This window comes from Barbatula barbatula (genome assembly GCF_947034865.1).
Source record: "Barbatula barbatula genome assembly, chromosome: 11".
Classification (NCBI taxonomy): Eukaryota; Metazoa; Chordata; class Actinopteri; order Cypriniformes; family Nemacheilidae; genus Barbatula; species Barbatula barbatula.
In genome coordinates, this window is record NC_136774.1 from 11,634,461 (window position 1) to 11,652,365 (window position 17,905).

At 38.5% G+C, this 17,905-nt stretch overlaps 2 protein-coding genes across 7 annotated transcripts in view; one reads left to right on the forward strand and one right to left on the reverse strand.

The window, feature by feature from the left end:
• Window positions 1-643, reverse strand: part of LOC306900744 (uncharacterized protein) — a 44,749-nt gene extending 44,106 nt beyond the window's left edge. For both annotated transcript variants that reach the window (XM_079468006.1, XM_079468005.1), the window contains exon 1: window positions 287-643. The gene's annotated coding sequence lies outside the window, so the exon portion shown is untranslated. The remainder of the gene's footprint in view (window positions 1-286) is intronic.
• On the forward strand, window positions 634-15,763 carry LOC306900745 (uncharacterized protein). Of its 5 annotated transcripts, none has more exons than XM_079468010.1 (6): window positions 1,808-1,899; window positions 3,751-3,894; window positions 6,092-6,230; window positions 6,305-6,382; window positions 6,810-6,881; window positions 15,228-15,757. In XM_079468010.1, exons 2-6 carry the CDS (start codon window positions 3,841-3,843, stop codon window positions 15,263-15,265), a joined length of 381 nt encoding a protein of 126 aa, XP_079324136.1. In that variant the 5' UTR covers window positions 1,808-1,899; window positions 3,751-3,840; the 3' UTR covers window positions 15,266-15,757. The 5 variants fall into 5 exon arrangements, with proteins under 5 accessions (XP_079324134.1, XP_079324135.1, XP_079324137.1 ...); XM_079468007.1 differs by lacking the exon at window positions 15,228-15,757 and adding an exon at window positions 7,576-8,147; XM_079468008.1 differs by lacking the exons at window positions 1,808-1,899; window positions 3,751-3,894; window positions 15,228-15,757 and adding exons at window positions 634-929; window positions 7,576-8,146.
• Window positions 15,764-17,905: the final 2,142 nt, after the last annotated feature.

Consider the following 17,905-nt stretch of genomic DNA (forward strand, 5'->3'; position numbering starts at 1 on the left):
TAGCTAATACCATCCCACCAGTACGTTACGTTTCCTATAAACAAAACTGCCAGGTTAACCGAAGTAACGAAAACTTTAGTAACAAGTTATTTTAGTGAAAACGGAGGTAACCATGGGAAATAATGTTGTGGAAAGAAAAGTAAATGGCTCGACATATGAGCTTCTTTGTTAGCTGAACTGACTAGCCCGCTTTACAACCGGTTCCAAGGTCTTAAGACCGCCAGCCTTTGATACACAACAGCAAGTGGAACACAAACACAGAAACGCAATATTTTATTTTGCCCACCTATTCAAGACCTTCCATGAGACGACTTGCGGTTCCACCTGCGTGTGCTGTTGTTTGGGATCGGAGCGCAACCAAACCCCGCTTCTGTGTCGATGGACCGCGTCCTGTTGATCGCGGTTTACTGTTATCCGTTCAGTAGTTGGTTTATCCCGCATAAATCGCACTAGGAGGGAATTCCGTACCGCTATAACGCTGGTCCTGATGGGTTATTTGGCAAATTTGCGGTCCTGCTGTAAACAAATCGCAGGCTGGCTCACACAAACTTGCCGTGGGAGCCGGAAGGCAGTATGGGATCGCGTTGCACGGAAGGATGGAGTATTTGTTTTGGTTCGCCAGTCTGGGACAGTGTGGAAGGGCAGTAGGGATACTTGCGCCCTCTCGTGAAGGATGATATAATAACAGACAGACGAACTGAGTCTCAAAAGGTTTCAATAGAGATTAGCGGAATAGACCAATAGAGAGCTGTTAAAGTAGGGTATGCTATTTCAGAGAGGATCCATGTGGAGATGCCAGTTTCCCTTGTATATTCAAGCCTTGACTGTGGTGCATATAACATTAACAACGTTATCTCCTTAGGCAAAGAAGGGAAAACATGACAAATCTTAATCCTCTCCCGGCATCTGTAGTGCTTCGAAAGAAAGGGGTAGAGGGAGCCTTTGTTTGCAATTCACCACTTGGATATTTCATACACTGAACCTTTAAGTTATCTGCCTTTTTAAAATCTTATTTACGATTAAGCTGGATGCTTGATAAAATAATACAATGCTGTATTCTTGTGATTTATAAAATAGTGATTTAACAAAAGAGGGTTATGTACTTCAGTTTCTGTCTAGGTACTGGGTATTGTGTACTCTAAATTGTCTGAAATAAAACAGTATAATGAAATTGTATGCCAGCTGTAAAGTATCAAATGATGCCACAAGTAGCATTTATTGTACATTAAAAACGTACAAAAATTTTAACATTTGTGTTCTTACCAACCCAAAAGACAATATTTTATCCAAATGGAAACAGAAGGCAATATCCACTCCAATGTTGCCTTTAAAGGGGTCATGGAAATATTTTTGTTTGTTTCAGATGTAATACATTGTGTATACACGATTTAAGGTTAAAAACGTATTTTCCAAAACATGCATGTTTGTATTTCATATTTTCCCCGCCGCTCTGAAATGCGTTTTTTTAACAAAGCTCAACGTGTGTAATGATTGGCCAGTTAATCAGTGCGTAGTGATTGGTCGAAGTGCAATCATGTGATAGAAATGTAACGCCTCTTTCCATATTTGGACACGAGGCTTTGCAGGCAGGTCTGGGTGAGCATTGGCTTTTAGATAGAATGCATCTTTTGTTCTGACACTTTTTTTGCAATTTTACGTGTCTAATACATGCATGTGCAACTTATAACACACCAAAGACACAGAAAAACACGTATTCCCGTTTGACCCCTTTAACACTTTTCAGTGTGGTGCAACTAGTTGGACCAGTGGCATATTTACTGTTCGAGTTCCTGCTCACTGATTGTTCCTCATTACTTGTGAAGCTTTTTCCTTGTTCCTTGTCCTAAAGTGTCTCTCTTAACAGAAGAGTAATTTGGGACTTTTTACATAAAGAAGCAGGTAAGAAAAATCTTATAAATTTGCTTTACAAATGTGGTGGTTCGCTCGGAGAGTGGGGGAAATTAGTTAGTGAGCGGGTTTTGTTTTGTTACTTTGTTTGTTTAGCACCGCTCATTTACTTTCTTCCTGTGACTTAATTAAACTGTGAAATTTAAATTATTGTGCTGGAGTTGTATATAGCTGAAAACTTCTGGATTGCAAATAAGTTGTTTTACCTGCTCACAGTTGTTTTGTTGTCAGTGAATCATTTGACCACGACACTCCCCAGAGACTAAAACGGTGGGAAAGTGCTTAATTTTAATTATGAACGTCTTCCTCATACCTCTACGCCATCAGGGGACGTAACATAATTTGGGGGGTCGTCTGGGATACTGTTCTCAATATTGAGGAAGTTCCGGTGGTTGGCATAATCCCTTGTTTTATTCTAGGAGTGTTGCGGTGGATGGACTGACTATAGTAGTGTTGTCAGTATTGTAGAATAAAGCTTTGTGTAGGTTATTTTGTGAGTTTGTGATGTCGTCGCATGCACACAGCTTCATTGAGAATCCGTCATTGGACATTTTTTATAAATGTCGTAAGGATGATCTCTTGGCAATAGCTGAACACTTCCAAATCTCAGTTCGTCGGCAGTCATTGAAAAAAGATCTTAGAACTGTCGTTTTAGACGGTCTTTCAGAGTTAAATACTCGGAGTTTGCCGGAGTTGGTAGGAGAAGTGAGGGAAAGACGACATGTGAACGTGCGGAGACGGTTAAGGACGTTAAGCTTGTTGAGACGGACGCGGAGGCTGAGGTTGAAACAGGTTTACCCGCATTTGAGCCATTGTCCCCGCCTACACCGCACTCTGGTGAGAGCGCTCACGTAAAGGTTCGTCTTGCTCGAATACGCATGGCGGCAGAAGACCAAGCTCTAGTTCGGCGAGCTGAATTTGATCTGCGGCTCGAAGTCCGGCGGCTTGAGATACAAGCTGATAAAGAAGTGAAACTGCGCCAGTTGGAGTTGGAGGAGGAGAAGCTTTCATCTAGGTTCACTGGCCTGTTTGCTGCTGTTTCAGTTGGCAAAAATTCAAAGGAGCGTGGTGCATCTTTCCACTGCTTTTGATGTAATTAAAAACATTTCATTGGTGCCGTTGTTTAGGGAGATTGGTAGTGGACAGTTATTTTGGTGCGTTTGAGAGATTAGCTGTTTCGTTAAATTGGCCGAAGGAAGTGTGGACATTGCTGTTGCAATGTAGGCTTGTGGGAAAAGCCATGGAAGTTTTTTCGACTTTGTCTATAAGAGAAATATGAGGTTGTGAAAGCAGCTATTCTGCGCGCGTACGAATTGGTGCCGGAAGCTTACCGACAAAAGTTTCGGAGTCATAGGAAGAGTAGTAATCAGACTTTTGTCGAATTCGCACGTAAAAAGGGAGCTTTGTTTGACAAGTGGTGCGCTTCAAGTCATGTTACTGATTTTTCTTCCTTGCATGAATTAGCGCTCCTTGAAGATTTAAAAAGGTGTTTGCCTGAACGCATTGTTTTGTACTTGAATGAACAGAAGGTGATGGAATTGTCTGCGGCTGCTGTACTAGCGGACAAGTTTGCGTTGACTCATAAACATGTGTTTACTACAATGCGTTGTAATATAAATGCTTCCACAGTGTTTCCTTTGCACATTGCTGCCGCTAGAACAAGGGCAGAACCAGCAAAAGAAGAGTGTGAGTGTTTTTATTGTCACAAATTGGGTCATGTAATTGCAGACTGTATAGTGCTGAAAAGGAAACAGCAAAATTCTTCCAGTGCACAGTCCGTTGGACTGGTAAAAACAATTCCAGGATCTATTGACTCTGTTTATCAACCATTTTTGTTGGAAGGTTTTGTGTCTTTCAGTGGCCAACCAGAGGATCAAGTTGAAATTCGGGTTTTGCGGGACACTGGAGCTGCTCGCTCATTCATACGTGGGGATGTGCTGCCGTTTTCTGAAAAGTCATGTTTGGATTCCAGTATCCTGGTACAAGGTATTAGCATGAACATATTGAAAGTGCCACTGCATCGTATGTATTTACAGACTGGGTTGGTTTCGGTTTTGTGGACGTCGGTGTGCGACCGGCGTTACCAGTGCCTGGTGTTGAGTTAATTGTTTTATTGATTTTGGGCAATGACTTGGCAGGGGGTAGAGTGCAGCCAGTGTTGGAGGTGGTTGAAAAACCTGTAGTTACTTCTGTGACAGAAGAACTAACTTCGAAATATCCCGGACGAGCCCCCAAATTATGTTACGTCCCCTGATGGCGTAGAGGTATGAGGAAGACGTTCATAGTTAAAATTAAGCACTTTCCCACCGTTTTAGTCTCTGGGGAGTGTCGTGGTCAAATGATTCTCTGACAACAAAATAACTGCAAGCAGGTGGTTCGCTTTTATTTGTAAGTTAGAAGTTTTCACAATTGTTATACGTTGGGTCTACTTCATATCCTGTTGTTGTATACACCGACCACAACCCTCTGATGTTTCTGTGTCGAATGTACAATCAAAACCAAAGGCTGATGCGATGGGCTCTGGTAGTTCAAAATTATAATATTGATATTCGACACAAAAAGGGAGTGGAAAATGTAGTCGCCGATGCCCTGTCTAGAGTTTGATTTGTGTAAGGGTTTCTTCTTCTTCTTCTTTTTTTTGTGCGAATGTTAAACATTATATGTACAATGTTTCATTTTAAGGGTGGGAGTGTTACGTGCTAGCGTTACTTTCCCCCCTCATTTTTCGCTAATGGTTGCTGCGTTTCTCCCCTCTGTTGGTCTGTTGAAGGTTTCTTCCTGTTTTCCCGCTCTCTGTTGTTTCTAAGTTTGCAGATGCTACTATTGGTCGAAGACAACCAATCATCGGCTGTGGACAAAAGGCACTCTGGAGAACGGAAGAGGGAGGCTTGGAGTGTTTTTGTCTTTTGCTACTGATGTTATTGTTGTGTACTGAATTTGTGGTGGTTCGCTCGTTTGGATCTTGGCTCACTCAGAGTACTTCTTACCTAATCTAAAGTTGTACCAGTCCGGGAGAAGAGTAAAGGGAAGTACGTCACGTGACCTACATCTTGCACTCAGAATAACAATTGTTAGATACACTAAGGAAGGAGCGTGTGCAACTTTGTGTAATTTTGTGTTTGGTTAGTCAGCGAAATTTAGTTATGGCGTGGTAAGCGCTGAAGAAATTGTTTTTGTTTTGTTTTGTTTTGTTTTTAGTAAGTTGAGAGAGTGGGGGAAATTAGTTAGTGAGCGGGTTTTGTTTTGTTATTTTGTTTGTTTAGCACCGCTCATTTACTTTCTCCCTGTGACTTAATTCAACTGTGAAATTTCAATTATTGTGCTGGAGTTGTATATAGCTGAAAACTTCTCGATTGCAAATAAAAGCGAACCACCTGCTTGCAGTTGTTTTGTTGTCAGTGAATCATTTGACCACGACACTCCCCAGAGACTAAAACGGTGGGAAAGTGCTTAATTTTAATTATGAACATCTTCCTCATACCTCAACACCATCAGGGGACGTAACAAAAATGCTTTCGTGTTCAAAACATTCTTCGACCAAAAAAAACTGTGATTGGATGATTATTTACTTGTGTTCTGGCTTAAGGTGACAAAAATAACTTGAAACGTTCTTTGATTTGCTCACCAAACAAATGTTGTGGAAACAACACTTCAGTTTCTAAATATACTTAATAGAGTTATTAATGTGGGCAGAAAATAATGTATTTTATAAAATACAATTTAACACAAATTCAATATAATTGCCATGTTTAGTAGCCTACACAGATTAAACAGAATTGTTTCTTTAATGGCTTAACACTTGGTTTGATAAAATGCTTACCCATTGGTACAGTGATTCACTTCAGATATAGTATCATATCGTACTATACTATAATATAGTACATCACAAGATCTAAGAGCACAGATGAAGTAACAACTTTTTATTAACTTTAAAGTTCCTGTGTATTCTTGACGCATTTACTAGTGAAAAGAACCTCTCTTTAGGGAATTAAGTGGAAAGGTGACGACATCTTAAACCTCTCTCTGCCAACGTAGTGCTTCGAAAGGGAAGGGTGGAGTGAGCCGTGGGTTGCAATTCGCAACCTGACCCCTAGATGCTGCAAAAAAATACACACAGCACCTTCAACTTTATTAATCAGTAACAACAACAAAAAGCATATTTTTTTATATCTCCACCATGTAGCCTATTAGATCACAGAGCTGGGAATGGTGTAAAGTAACAATGGAAGAAAATCATGAAATTGTTGAGCCAGGAACAAACAGACAGAGCAAGGACGATGAGCCAGGAACAGACAGACAGAGCATGGACTTTCCTATTAGGTGTAAGTCATGCAATAAACAATAGTTAAATAAAACTATTATTACTTTTTTTTCAGTTTTGTGTCTTACTTTCTAGTTGGGGCAGAGAAGACATCACCTCCAACCGGAGCCACAATCTTAAAAGAACATCTGATTCTATATACTGGATATTTAGGTATTGAATGTGGTGTGTAGACATTGGAAAATAGTATTAGGAAAAAATGAATAAATTAATCTAACAGTAATTTAGATTTCTGTATGTGTTCAAAATTTTTATTTTTTACCCTTTTAAAGACACCAGTGACCAATCTGTGTCATTATAATGCCTATAAAAAATCAACATAAATCTGGACATTAAATCAATCTTGACAACCGATGTATTGTGTAATTTGACAGCCAGTGATATATTTGATAAATGAAAACAAAAATTTTCATAATTTTGTTAAAATCAAAGCATGCTGAATTCAACAAGTCTATGGCTATTATTGTAATTCTTTTACAATACAATCTTTATTACCCTAAGACATCCTCTATACACCATAAATATGTTAAAAACCTAATTTGATCATGTAGTATTACTCGCACATATGATTTCCCCACAGAGATTTTAGATGAAAACCAAATGAAAGCATTAAAGAAATACAGAGCAAGATGGGATGAAGAAATGTACACGTGTGAGTACAGAACACCATCAAACATATCAACACACGACACTAATCTTATGTGTGTATATTTTTTATTTATTTTATTTTATCAATACAATAGAGCAGAATACTGTGGAATTAAATAATAATTTTTGCAGTTGTGAAGCATTAACGGTAGCAAATAAATCAAATAAACCATCCTAATGCATTGCTGCTGTTGAGAGGGACATAAGCGTGGAGAAGTCACATTTAAGACTGTTAGTTTAAAACCACAGAAATGTGTCAAAAACATCTCAGTTTGCTGTCTTGGCCATTGAATAGGAAATCACGAAAGATAGGCTACCTCTTAGCTAAGTCAAAAACAACCTTTTTATTATAGTCACCATGAAACTAAACTTAATCTGTGGATGTTTATCAGTCCTTTATCACTCCTTTTCCAGTAAAGGCTTTATCGCCTTCATATTCCATCGTAGGTTTATTGTTTATTGATATATCATCTTCAATATTATAAACATTTAATATAATTCAGCATGTAAAACATTTTTAGTAAACTGAGTGCAAATGTAAGCCAGAAACTTAATATACCCAATCATATTGAAACTGCACAGGCTTTTATGCATTACATTTATTTTTTGTAGATAATTGGGTAGATAAATAGGCTATTTCTATTTAGTGTTCTATTCTCTAGCAAACATTTTCATCTGCATTTGTCTTTTATTCACAGTACGGAAAATATCAGTCATCACTAGTCTTTCATGTGACTCAGGTTATACTTCCAAAAAAACCACAAACATTTTAGATTACAGCTTCAATGAAAGTGAGGAATGGACTGCTCAGAATGAAGTTACAGATACAACTCCAACATGAAAACAGAAATTTGTGCATGGTCCTTATCACAAATTTGATTATCATGTTTAATAAGATAAATGCATTTATACATCTAACAACAAATTACTTTTACCCAGAAAATCACTGAAAACATTTTGCTTTATAAATTATAGTTATTACTTTTGGTTGTTCTCTTAGACTCTTTTAACCATATTTTATGCATTAATAATAAATTGTAAAAATATTATCTTGTGTCTGTAGCCAAAATGTGTGGATGTTTGTGTTTAAGTACAATAACTGTGGCAATAAGTCTAGCAGACAATGACAAAACCCAATGAATCTTGTTTCTAAATGTAAATTTGTGCATTCATAACTGTTATCCTATTCTATAATAATCTTTAGATTGTTCGTGTTTATCAGTCCTTTATCACTCCTTTTCCAGTAAAGGCTTTATCGCCTTCATATTCCATCGTAAGTTTATTGTTTATTGATATATCATCTTCAATATTATAAACATTTCATATAATAATTCAGCATGTAAAACATTTTCTCCACAGAGATTTTAAATGAACACCCAAAAAAGAATTACAGAGCAAGATGGCATGAAGTATTGCACACTGTAGTGCTCTTACTTAAAAAAGTGAAAGTAAATGAAACATAATATGACTCTTGTTTTTCAAGATCGATGCATCCAGTTTAAGCTATTTTTTACAAGTAACAAAGTCCTGCTCATTGTTTTATCTTTTCAAGCTTCTTTTGTTGTTCCTTGATACAAAGCCAGCGTCTCTCTCTAGTCAGGATTTTTGTGAATTTTCTTAGAAAAAGTCAGGTAAGACAATTGATATAACCTTGAAGTATAAGAACCACTGTCATGTGCAGGGGCGTCACTAGGCCCTTTTTAGGGGGGCTTCAGCCCCCCTAAACTTCTGCCCAGCCCCCCTAAAAATTATTTGATTAATTAATTTGTGATCGCTTCAGTCCCCTTTAAAAACTAATTTGTAACGGCGGCGCGCTGTGTCAAGTTTCGGCTCCTCCCCTGATCTGAGTCTGCATGGATTCAGCGCGTTTTTCAATCCGCAGGGGCGCCGAGCAGAGCGAACATCAGAGAGTACAAGGAGTGTGTGTGTGCAGCGACGCCGCTCCCACCACGCGAATCACGCGCTGTGCGTAGGGCACCAAGTGCTGAGAGGGGGCACCAAAAATAGCGTAATGAAAAACATTTTTATCTAATATTATTTCATTAGGCTATAGAAAAATTATTAGGCAGGTTTATCACTTGCAGGTAAGTCCATGTTTAATCAAATTAAATTCGGGAAATGTGCCCAGCTAGTGAAGAGCTATCGAGTGTGTAAACCTCACTATCCAACCAACAGAGACGCTTTAGCCTCCTCGTTAGAGCGCCCGTCTCCCATTCGGACCAATGTAGGTTCGAAGCCCGTGCAGAGCGTGCCGAGCAACTTTAATTTCGATGCAATCTGAATTGAGATTTTACTGTTAAACATTGATAGTTTTTTGTTTTGCTATTCTGTTTACTAAAGAAAAGTTTGCACCTTTAAGGGGGGGGGGGGCATCATAATGGAATTATGCTTAGGGCACCAAAATGGCTAGCAGCGGCCCTGTGTGTGTGTGCATTTATTGATAGATTGCTATGATATGACATCTGCATCGGTGCAGTTCTTGTAATTGCTGTTTACATAATGTTACTGGACCAATACACGGTTCGGTTTCTCATCCAATACCAGTACGTCTTCGCTACAGTGTGGTAGTTGTTTTTTCTTCCAACAAAAATGAAGCCATTAACACCTATGAAAACATACTTTAGAAAACGATCATGATTTATTTTAATTTACTATTTAAAATTTAAAACATATTATTGTGTATCTCGGCATTACATTGTGCAGCCACGCCCAGAAATGGTTAAATACACACATCATTGTCTGAAAGCAACAAATGGCACAGAGAGAGAAACATCATGTGGAGTTATTTTGTTTTGTAATATTAAATAATTTTTTTGTATTAAGTAATAATGAATCATTAGTGTATCATGATACATTAGAGTAAGAGTAGAGTAAAGGGATTTGTGTTTTATTTTAAGTAATTGATTTATAGAAGTGGCAAACTGATAATTCATGTTGTTATTTTTAATAAATAGAAATAAATATAGAACAGATTAAATATATTTCCAATAGACAATTACATTAATACATGTTTTGTCTAATGAAAATAGTCTTATACAATGAAATAGTGGATAGCAATAAGTTTAGTAGTATACAAACCTACCCTAATAGTCAAATCATATTTTTTTAATCATACCCTTATTGGGTGCTGAGTCCCCCTAAAATGAAAATCCTAGAATCGCCCCTGGTCATGTGTAAACATATTCTTCCAAATTTTAATTTTGAGTACCTGTTTACTGCACAGGACAATAGTGAGTTATTTAGGTCTTGATCAAATTATACTAACATGAAAAGATGTGAGAAACATCTAGAAATGTCTGATTTAGCTTGATGACGATGCAAACTTTGTGGTGTGACGTTTGTTTGTTGCCTATCGATACTTCACTCGTAGAGAGAGAGAGAGAGAGAGAGAGAGAGAGAGAGAGAGAGAGAGAGCATGCAAGACTGGAGAGAGAGAGCATGCAAGACTGTGTGGCTCTCACACGGACATCAACAGTTACACCTCATCTGTATTGGACTACATAAATTCCACCATTGACAGTGTCACAACCCTGAAGCAGATCACCACGTACCCTAATCAGAAGCCATGGATGAACAAGGAAGTGCGCCTCCTGTTGAAAGCACGTAACACTGCTTTCCGATCGGATGATGCACAGGCCTATAGTACTTCTAGGGCAAATCTGAAGAGGGGCATCAAAAAGGCCAAACACTGCTACAAGCTGAAGCTAGAGGAGCATTTTTCCAATTCTGACCCTCGACGCATGTGGCAGGGCATCCAGGCCATCAGTGACTACAAACCCAAACACTCCACCCCCATAGCCACAGATGCCGTCTTCCTGAACGAGCTTAATGACTTTTATGCTCGCTTTGAGAGAGACAATAAGGAAACAGCTACCAAGCTCACACCCTCTGCTGACCACCCAATCATCACATTGAACTCCACTGATGTTCACACTGCACTAAGTCGGATCAACGCGCGCAAGGCTGCTGGCCCAGATGGCATCCCTGGTCGCGTACTCCGGGCATGCTCAGAGCAGCTCGCTGGGGTCTTCACGGACATCTTCAACCTGTCCCTCGCCCAAGCAGTGGTTCCAGCATGTTTTAAATCCACCTCCATTGTGCCCATTCCAAAAAATTCTAACCCGACGTGCCTGAACGACTACCGCCCTGTAGCACTCACACCCATTGTTATGAAGTGCTTTGAGCGGCTGGTCCTGGCACACCTAAAGGACTCTCTACCACCCACACTGGACCCATATCAATTTGCCTATCGAAACAATAGAAGCACAGATGATGCAGTGTCCATGGCGCTGCACTCCGTGCTCACACATCTGGACAATAAGGACACTTATGCCCGTATGCTGTTCGTAGACTTCAGTTCTGCTTTCAACACTGTCATCCCTTCCAAGCTAATAGTCAAACTTGGAAACCTAGGCATTACCAACCCTACCTGCAACTGGATTATGGACTTCCTAACGAACAGGCCTCAGCTTGTTAGGTTAGGCCCCATCTGCTCCACCACCACCACCCTCAACACTGGTGTACCACAGGGCTGCGTACTGAGCCCCTTTCTCTACTCCCTTTTCACACTCGACTGCAGGCCTTTGAACGGATCTAACTCCTTCATCAAGTTTGCAGACGACACAACAGTGATTGGTCTCATCAGCAACAACGATGAGACTGCATACAGGGAGGAGGTCCGGCACCTGGCCACATGGTGCTCAGACAACAACCTGCTCCTTAACACCTCCAAGACAAAGGAGATCATCGTGGACTTCAGGAAGGCGAAAGGAGGCACACACGACCCCATCCACATTAATGGGATGGCTGTTGAACGTGTTTCCAGTTTTAAGTTCCTGGGGACTCACATTTCGGAGGACCTGTCCTGGACCACCAACACCTCATGCCTGGTCAAGAAGGCTCACCAGCGTCTCTTCTTTCTGAGGACACTGAAGAAGAACCAACTGTCTTCAACTATCCTGGTGAACTTCTATCGCTGCACGATAGAGAGCATCCTGACCAACTGTGTCACAGTCTGGTACGGGAACTGTTCTGTTGCTGAGCGCAAGGAACTGCAGCGGGTGGTGAAAACAGCCCAGCGCATCACAGGGACTACATTTTCTGCCATTGAGGACATCCAGAAGAAACGCTGTCTGCGTCGAGCTCGCAGCATTCTCAAGGACTCCTCTCACCCCGCTCATAGACTGTTTACTCTCCTGCCTTCCGGTAGGCGCTTCCGGTGCCTCCGGACAAGAACCAGCAGACTAAGAAACAGCTTTTTTCCCAGAGCTGTTTCATCATTGAACTCTGCCCCCACTGATTCCACTACCTCTCATACCTTTAACTCCAATGCTGCTACAACATTGTTTACATTGTTTACATTGCACTACAGGGCTGCATGCATGACTGAACTGTACACACCAGTACTTCATGTTATCTGCTCTACCGGACTGTTTACACACACACAGCATCATTTGCACTCTATACTGCTCACTTGCACATCTGAAATATTTAACTGAATGCTCATTTGCACCAATGGACCACTTGCATAACTGCACTAGCCTGTATACTGCACAGTAATTCTATTAACCACTCATCTTTCGCACTGTAACTTCAATAACTGCATTAACTAATCTACTGCACGGTAACTCTATTAACTGCATTTACTCATCTATTGCACTGTAACTTCAATAACTGCATTAACTAATCTACTGCACGGTAACTCTATTAACTGCATTTACTCATCTATTGCACTGTAACTTCAATAACTGCATTAACTAATCTACTGCACGGTAACTCTATTAACTGCATTTACTCATCTATTGCACTGTAACTTCAATAACTGCATTAACTAATCTAATGCACGGTACCTCTATTAACTGCATATACTCATCTTCTGGACTGCAACCTATTAACTGGATTAACTCGTATACTGCACCGTAACTTTAATAACTGCATTAACTTCAACAACTGCATTAACTCACCTATTGCACTGCAACTTTAATAGCCAATGTCTATTTTACACTATTTTGCACTATCTTAGTCTAAATTATTATCTGTTCACATCCATCCTGTACATTTATGTTCATAGTATATAGCCATCTGTATATATTGTTCATAGTATATACCTACTTTCATATTTTCATAGAACATACCTACTGCTAAATATTTTTATAATCCATGCCCACTGTATTATATTCTCTCATTGTACTCTGTATTTATTTTAACTGTATATCCTGCACTTGCTAACTGCACTTCTGGTTTGACCTAAACTACATTTCGTTACACTGTACTTGTATATGTGTAATGGCAATAAAGTTGAATCTAATCAGTAATGTTGAATAGAGATATTTATTGTAGCCACTAGAGGGGGCTGCTTCCATTTACAGTTTTTTACGATTGCTAAACGACAGTGGGCACAACTGGAGTCACATGTGCAAAACTCTAACTACAGTCTGCACAGCAGCAGTTCATGTGGACCAAACTCTAGTTCGTTTTTCATTGCTTGAACACAGTTTGCAAAACTATAAACACTTATCCCACGACTTTAACCACAACCTGCACAACACTGTGGATTTACAGCACTTTGTTCAAATGCTAACACACTGCTGTCAAAACTGTGAACCACACATTCAAAACAGAATAGATTTCAGCCTTGTGCCTTTCAAACACTTTAAAACACTTTGAGTTTTTAATGAACACACACACACACACACACACACATATATATATACTGTATATATATATATATATATATATATATATATATATATAAGGTAGAGCTCAGAAAGACTAATTTTGGAAATGGAACGAGGAAGACGGGTTCGTGGTGGGAGAAGGGTGGCAGGGAGAGGGCAGATGCGTGGAGGAAGACACAGAAGACACAGAGCTGTTATTTCAGATGAAATAAGGGCTTCACTTATAGACCCTGTCGTGGATCATGGTCTCTCATTGAGAGAGGAAGGGTTGAGGGTGCAACACAATCTGCAAAGATCCACAGTGGCATCTGTAATGCCAATTTTCCATCCTACAAACAGCTGAGATTTACATCCTTACAGTAAATGAAAACATTACAGGAATTTATTTTGTATTGCAATTACAGTATAGAATATTTACACAGATATATATGACAGTAAGTTTGACTGTAAAATATATTTTTACAACAGGACCCAAAGGCCGACCCCAACAGGAGGAAGAGGAGAAATATGACTTTGTATAAAGTCACTAAAATAGTTGAAACTGTAAAGATGAAAAGTTTGTATTTTCTGTATTGGTGTTTGATGCTTGTGTTTTTCCTCTCAGTGTGTTGTGAGTGACAGTGTGTGTTATCTCAGTGAGGGTTGTGCATTGTGTTTGGATGCACTGAGTCTGTTTTGAGCCGTGTGTTAAGAGTTGTGTTGCTTTGAATGAGTTTTGCAGGTGATCTGAACAGTTTAGCTCAGGTGACTGTTGGTAGTGCAGACTGTAGTTAGAGTTTTGCACATGTAGCTGCAGTTGTGCTCACAGGCGTTTAGCAATCGAAAAATACTGTAAATGAACAAGATTTTTTTCTGGTTATGAGTAACTGTATATACTTTAATATACCTCCAATGGTCACAATGTATGGTCACAATGTATCTAATAAATTATGAATTCTGACCAATATCCCCAAAACGTATAACAAATGAATTATGAACACATTGCATACACATGTGATAAGGTCAGTTATATCAGATTTTGAATTAAGGGAGAAGAAAATCTATTTTATTTGGATAATCCTATTAATCCATTTATTTCAGATGCTAATAGTTTAATGATGTTTTATATAGCCAGCATCTCTACAGAAGATCTGATTTTATATATTTTTTGAATGTGGTGTGGAGTATAAGAAAATTATGGTATTTAAGAACTGATTTTGAACGAACATTAAAACTGCAGTCATTTTACTATGTGTTTTTTATTTCAGTGGTATTTTATTTCGCAACATGTGCTTAAAGGCATCTTTTTGTACCTCATAAATATGTTGTAAATACATGTTTTAACAGTTGGTTTGAATAATTATGTGGTCTTTTTACCACAAAAAACACTGTTTGGTCGTAATAATGAAAACTTTCAGAGAATTTAGATGAAAGCCTTGCAAAAAAAGATAGGAAAAGAAAAGAAAGAAACAGAGAAAGGAACACAGAGCAAGGATGAGAAAACATACATGGTTATCATGTGTGAGTATTAAGCTGACATCAATCACTAAATTAAGTGTGTGGAAAACTTTATAACACAATTTAAATCAAACGTTCATGGTGTTTTATACATTTGATGTATATCTTTCAAAGATAGTATATTATGTCTAGTGATTGTCCATTTCTCATTATCTGTGTATGTCTTACATTTACAGTACGAAGCCTGTCTTTGACCTCTAATGACTGGTTATGACTCCAAAAGAGCACAACAACAGCTTTAGATACAAGCAACAGTGAAACTGAAGAACAGAAGTTTGACAATGAAGTTACAGCTGCATCAACTAGAACATTTTACAAAATATTTTTTTGTGTAAAACAATTGCGATTCACCGTTTACACGGAAAAACTTTGAAACACTGTGGTGAATATCACTGGATTGTTGAACGTTCTCCTAGAGACCCACATTTCCATAGTAATAATAAATACCCAAAATGTGTGGTTGTCTCACACAATACCGTCAGTATTTATATTTAAATGTTATATAAATGTAAATGCTAGACTAAGAATAAGTGTGCCAGTTTGTCTGAATGAAAGTCTAATAATCACTAATAAAACAGCATGTATTATGTAATGTATGCATTTTCCTGTTCCTAAATGATGATGTTCTTATGCTGTTGTTCCACAAGCAGACCATGAACTGAGAGTCATACAATAAATAACAGCAGAGCTGTCAAAACAGCAGATGAACAGTATGCCATGGTTTTGCTTTATACTTTTTTATCAGTCCTGTGTCCTTTCCTTTCCTTTGAAGCACTGGCTATAGTGCATATGACAATTTTCTGTAATACCTAATACCTAATTTCAGTTTCTTAGATTTTTACAGAAAATGCATGCTCAATGCACAAATTGTGAGTTGCATGAATTCATTTTTATTTTATATAGAGTAGGCCTACCTTATATTTATATGAAATTCTTTTTGAAAAGTACAAAAGCTAAGGAAATCCAAAAACAAGAGATGGGCAATGCCCAAAACCATTGATAAACTTTACTAATGTTTAGCTATTATAAAGTATTAGCCTCATTTCAACTGCCTGTTCTGCTGTCCACATACACAGGAGATGACAATACACAGCCTTTAAGACTTCTTTGAAGAGTTTCTGTATCTCATTTTGAACAATTCGATTCACGCTTATTTAAAGTGCAAAAACAATTACATTTTTCTAACAAGTATTGACTAAACACAATAGAGGCGAACTTCCAATGTAAATACAATTAAAAATTCAGCGGGAATTAAAAGAAAAAAATATTTTCATGTGCATTTATCTGATATCAGCACATTCCCAGAACATTACAGGTGACCACTGCCCTGCTGTACATTATACACCAGCTACCCTTCAATGATTGATGTGAATCATTGTGATTTGCATGCCTGTTCATGTGGATTGCATGTATGAATCTTCAGTGTCTATTTTTATTCAGCACAAATCCCAAGACATGCTATAAATGCCTTAAAAGCCTCAGGAATTGCTCCTGGGTGGTAAGGATCAGCTGAATACACATCATTATGAATTGCACATTTCATGTGATTTAATCCATCGCTGGACCAAAACAAGCAAATGTAGCCTCGCTGATTTCAATTTCATTCACAGTTTTAAATGTCCTCTGAGCAAATTGCATGTACTGTTGATTAAATCAGTCTTGCATGCTCGCTCTCTCTCTGTCTCTCTGTCTCTCTGTCTCTCTGTCTCTCTCTGTCTCTCTCTCTCTCTCTGTCTCTCTCTCTCTCTCCCTTCTCTGCCATAATTAAATCTCTGGTGAGCTAAAAACTAATTCTGGTCATTCAAGTCTAGACTAAACTACATGCCAAATTAGCACTCACAGGCTACACATTTCTCAAAAGTCTGTCATCCATCCTCAAATCCTCTCACATCTAATCTACTCATTCCTGTACATTCTAAGTCGCAATCTTGCATTTCTTCAGAAAGTCTCTTCCACCTTTAGCTCACTGTGTTTCTGTGCTTCCCTGAAATTGCTACTTAGCAATAGTCTCCAAGACAACAAAAGCCCTGACTTCATCGTTTTCTCCTTTTCTAGTCATAGTTTAGTCCTCAAGTATTCTACAGCCCTTCAAACCACCAATGTGTTTGCAATGTTAATTATCCACCTGACTGTGTAATTGTGAATGCATGGTTTCATCTATGTTCTTGAATAATGTTTGCACGAAGAAACGAAAAAATAAGCTATCAAGTGTGACAAATGCAAATCGGGCGAGTGAAACAGCAGCTATTTTTAAATGCATCTAAAATTAGATTTACTGATGTTCTTCGATTCAAAAGACATGCACACCTGTACAGCACCTACACTTGGTGACATCTAAATTAATATGGAATCAGTTTGTAATCACATTTTTATCTAAAATCTATTACATTCCATACTTAAATTTGATCAACTAGAGGATATTGACAGTTATATGTGTTAATACATGCGTGTTTGTTCTTGTTGACATTTATATTCTACTTTTAAAGAATAAACAGATTAAAGAAACGTAATGGACAGTTGTGTTTTATTGCAAATATATTAAAGAGTTTTATTAAATATGTGGTGAGCAGGGAGCCATGAGGGAACGGCGCAAGTCCGGTGCGCGTGCAGCGGTCTCACATCTCTCACGGAGGAGCTCCGGAAGCATAAGAGAGGAGCGACAACAGGGAAGGGCGAGAGAGGACCAGGCCTGGACTTTATGTGCAGTGTGCATTTTAGCAACAAATTTGGCTTTGTATCAACAATTTGCGCTTACATAGCCTAAACAATACATGTATTCTATTTAACATCTCATGAATCTCAATACTTAATAATAATAATAATACATTTTATTTATGGGTGCCTTATGTGACAC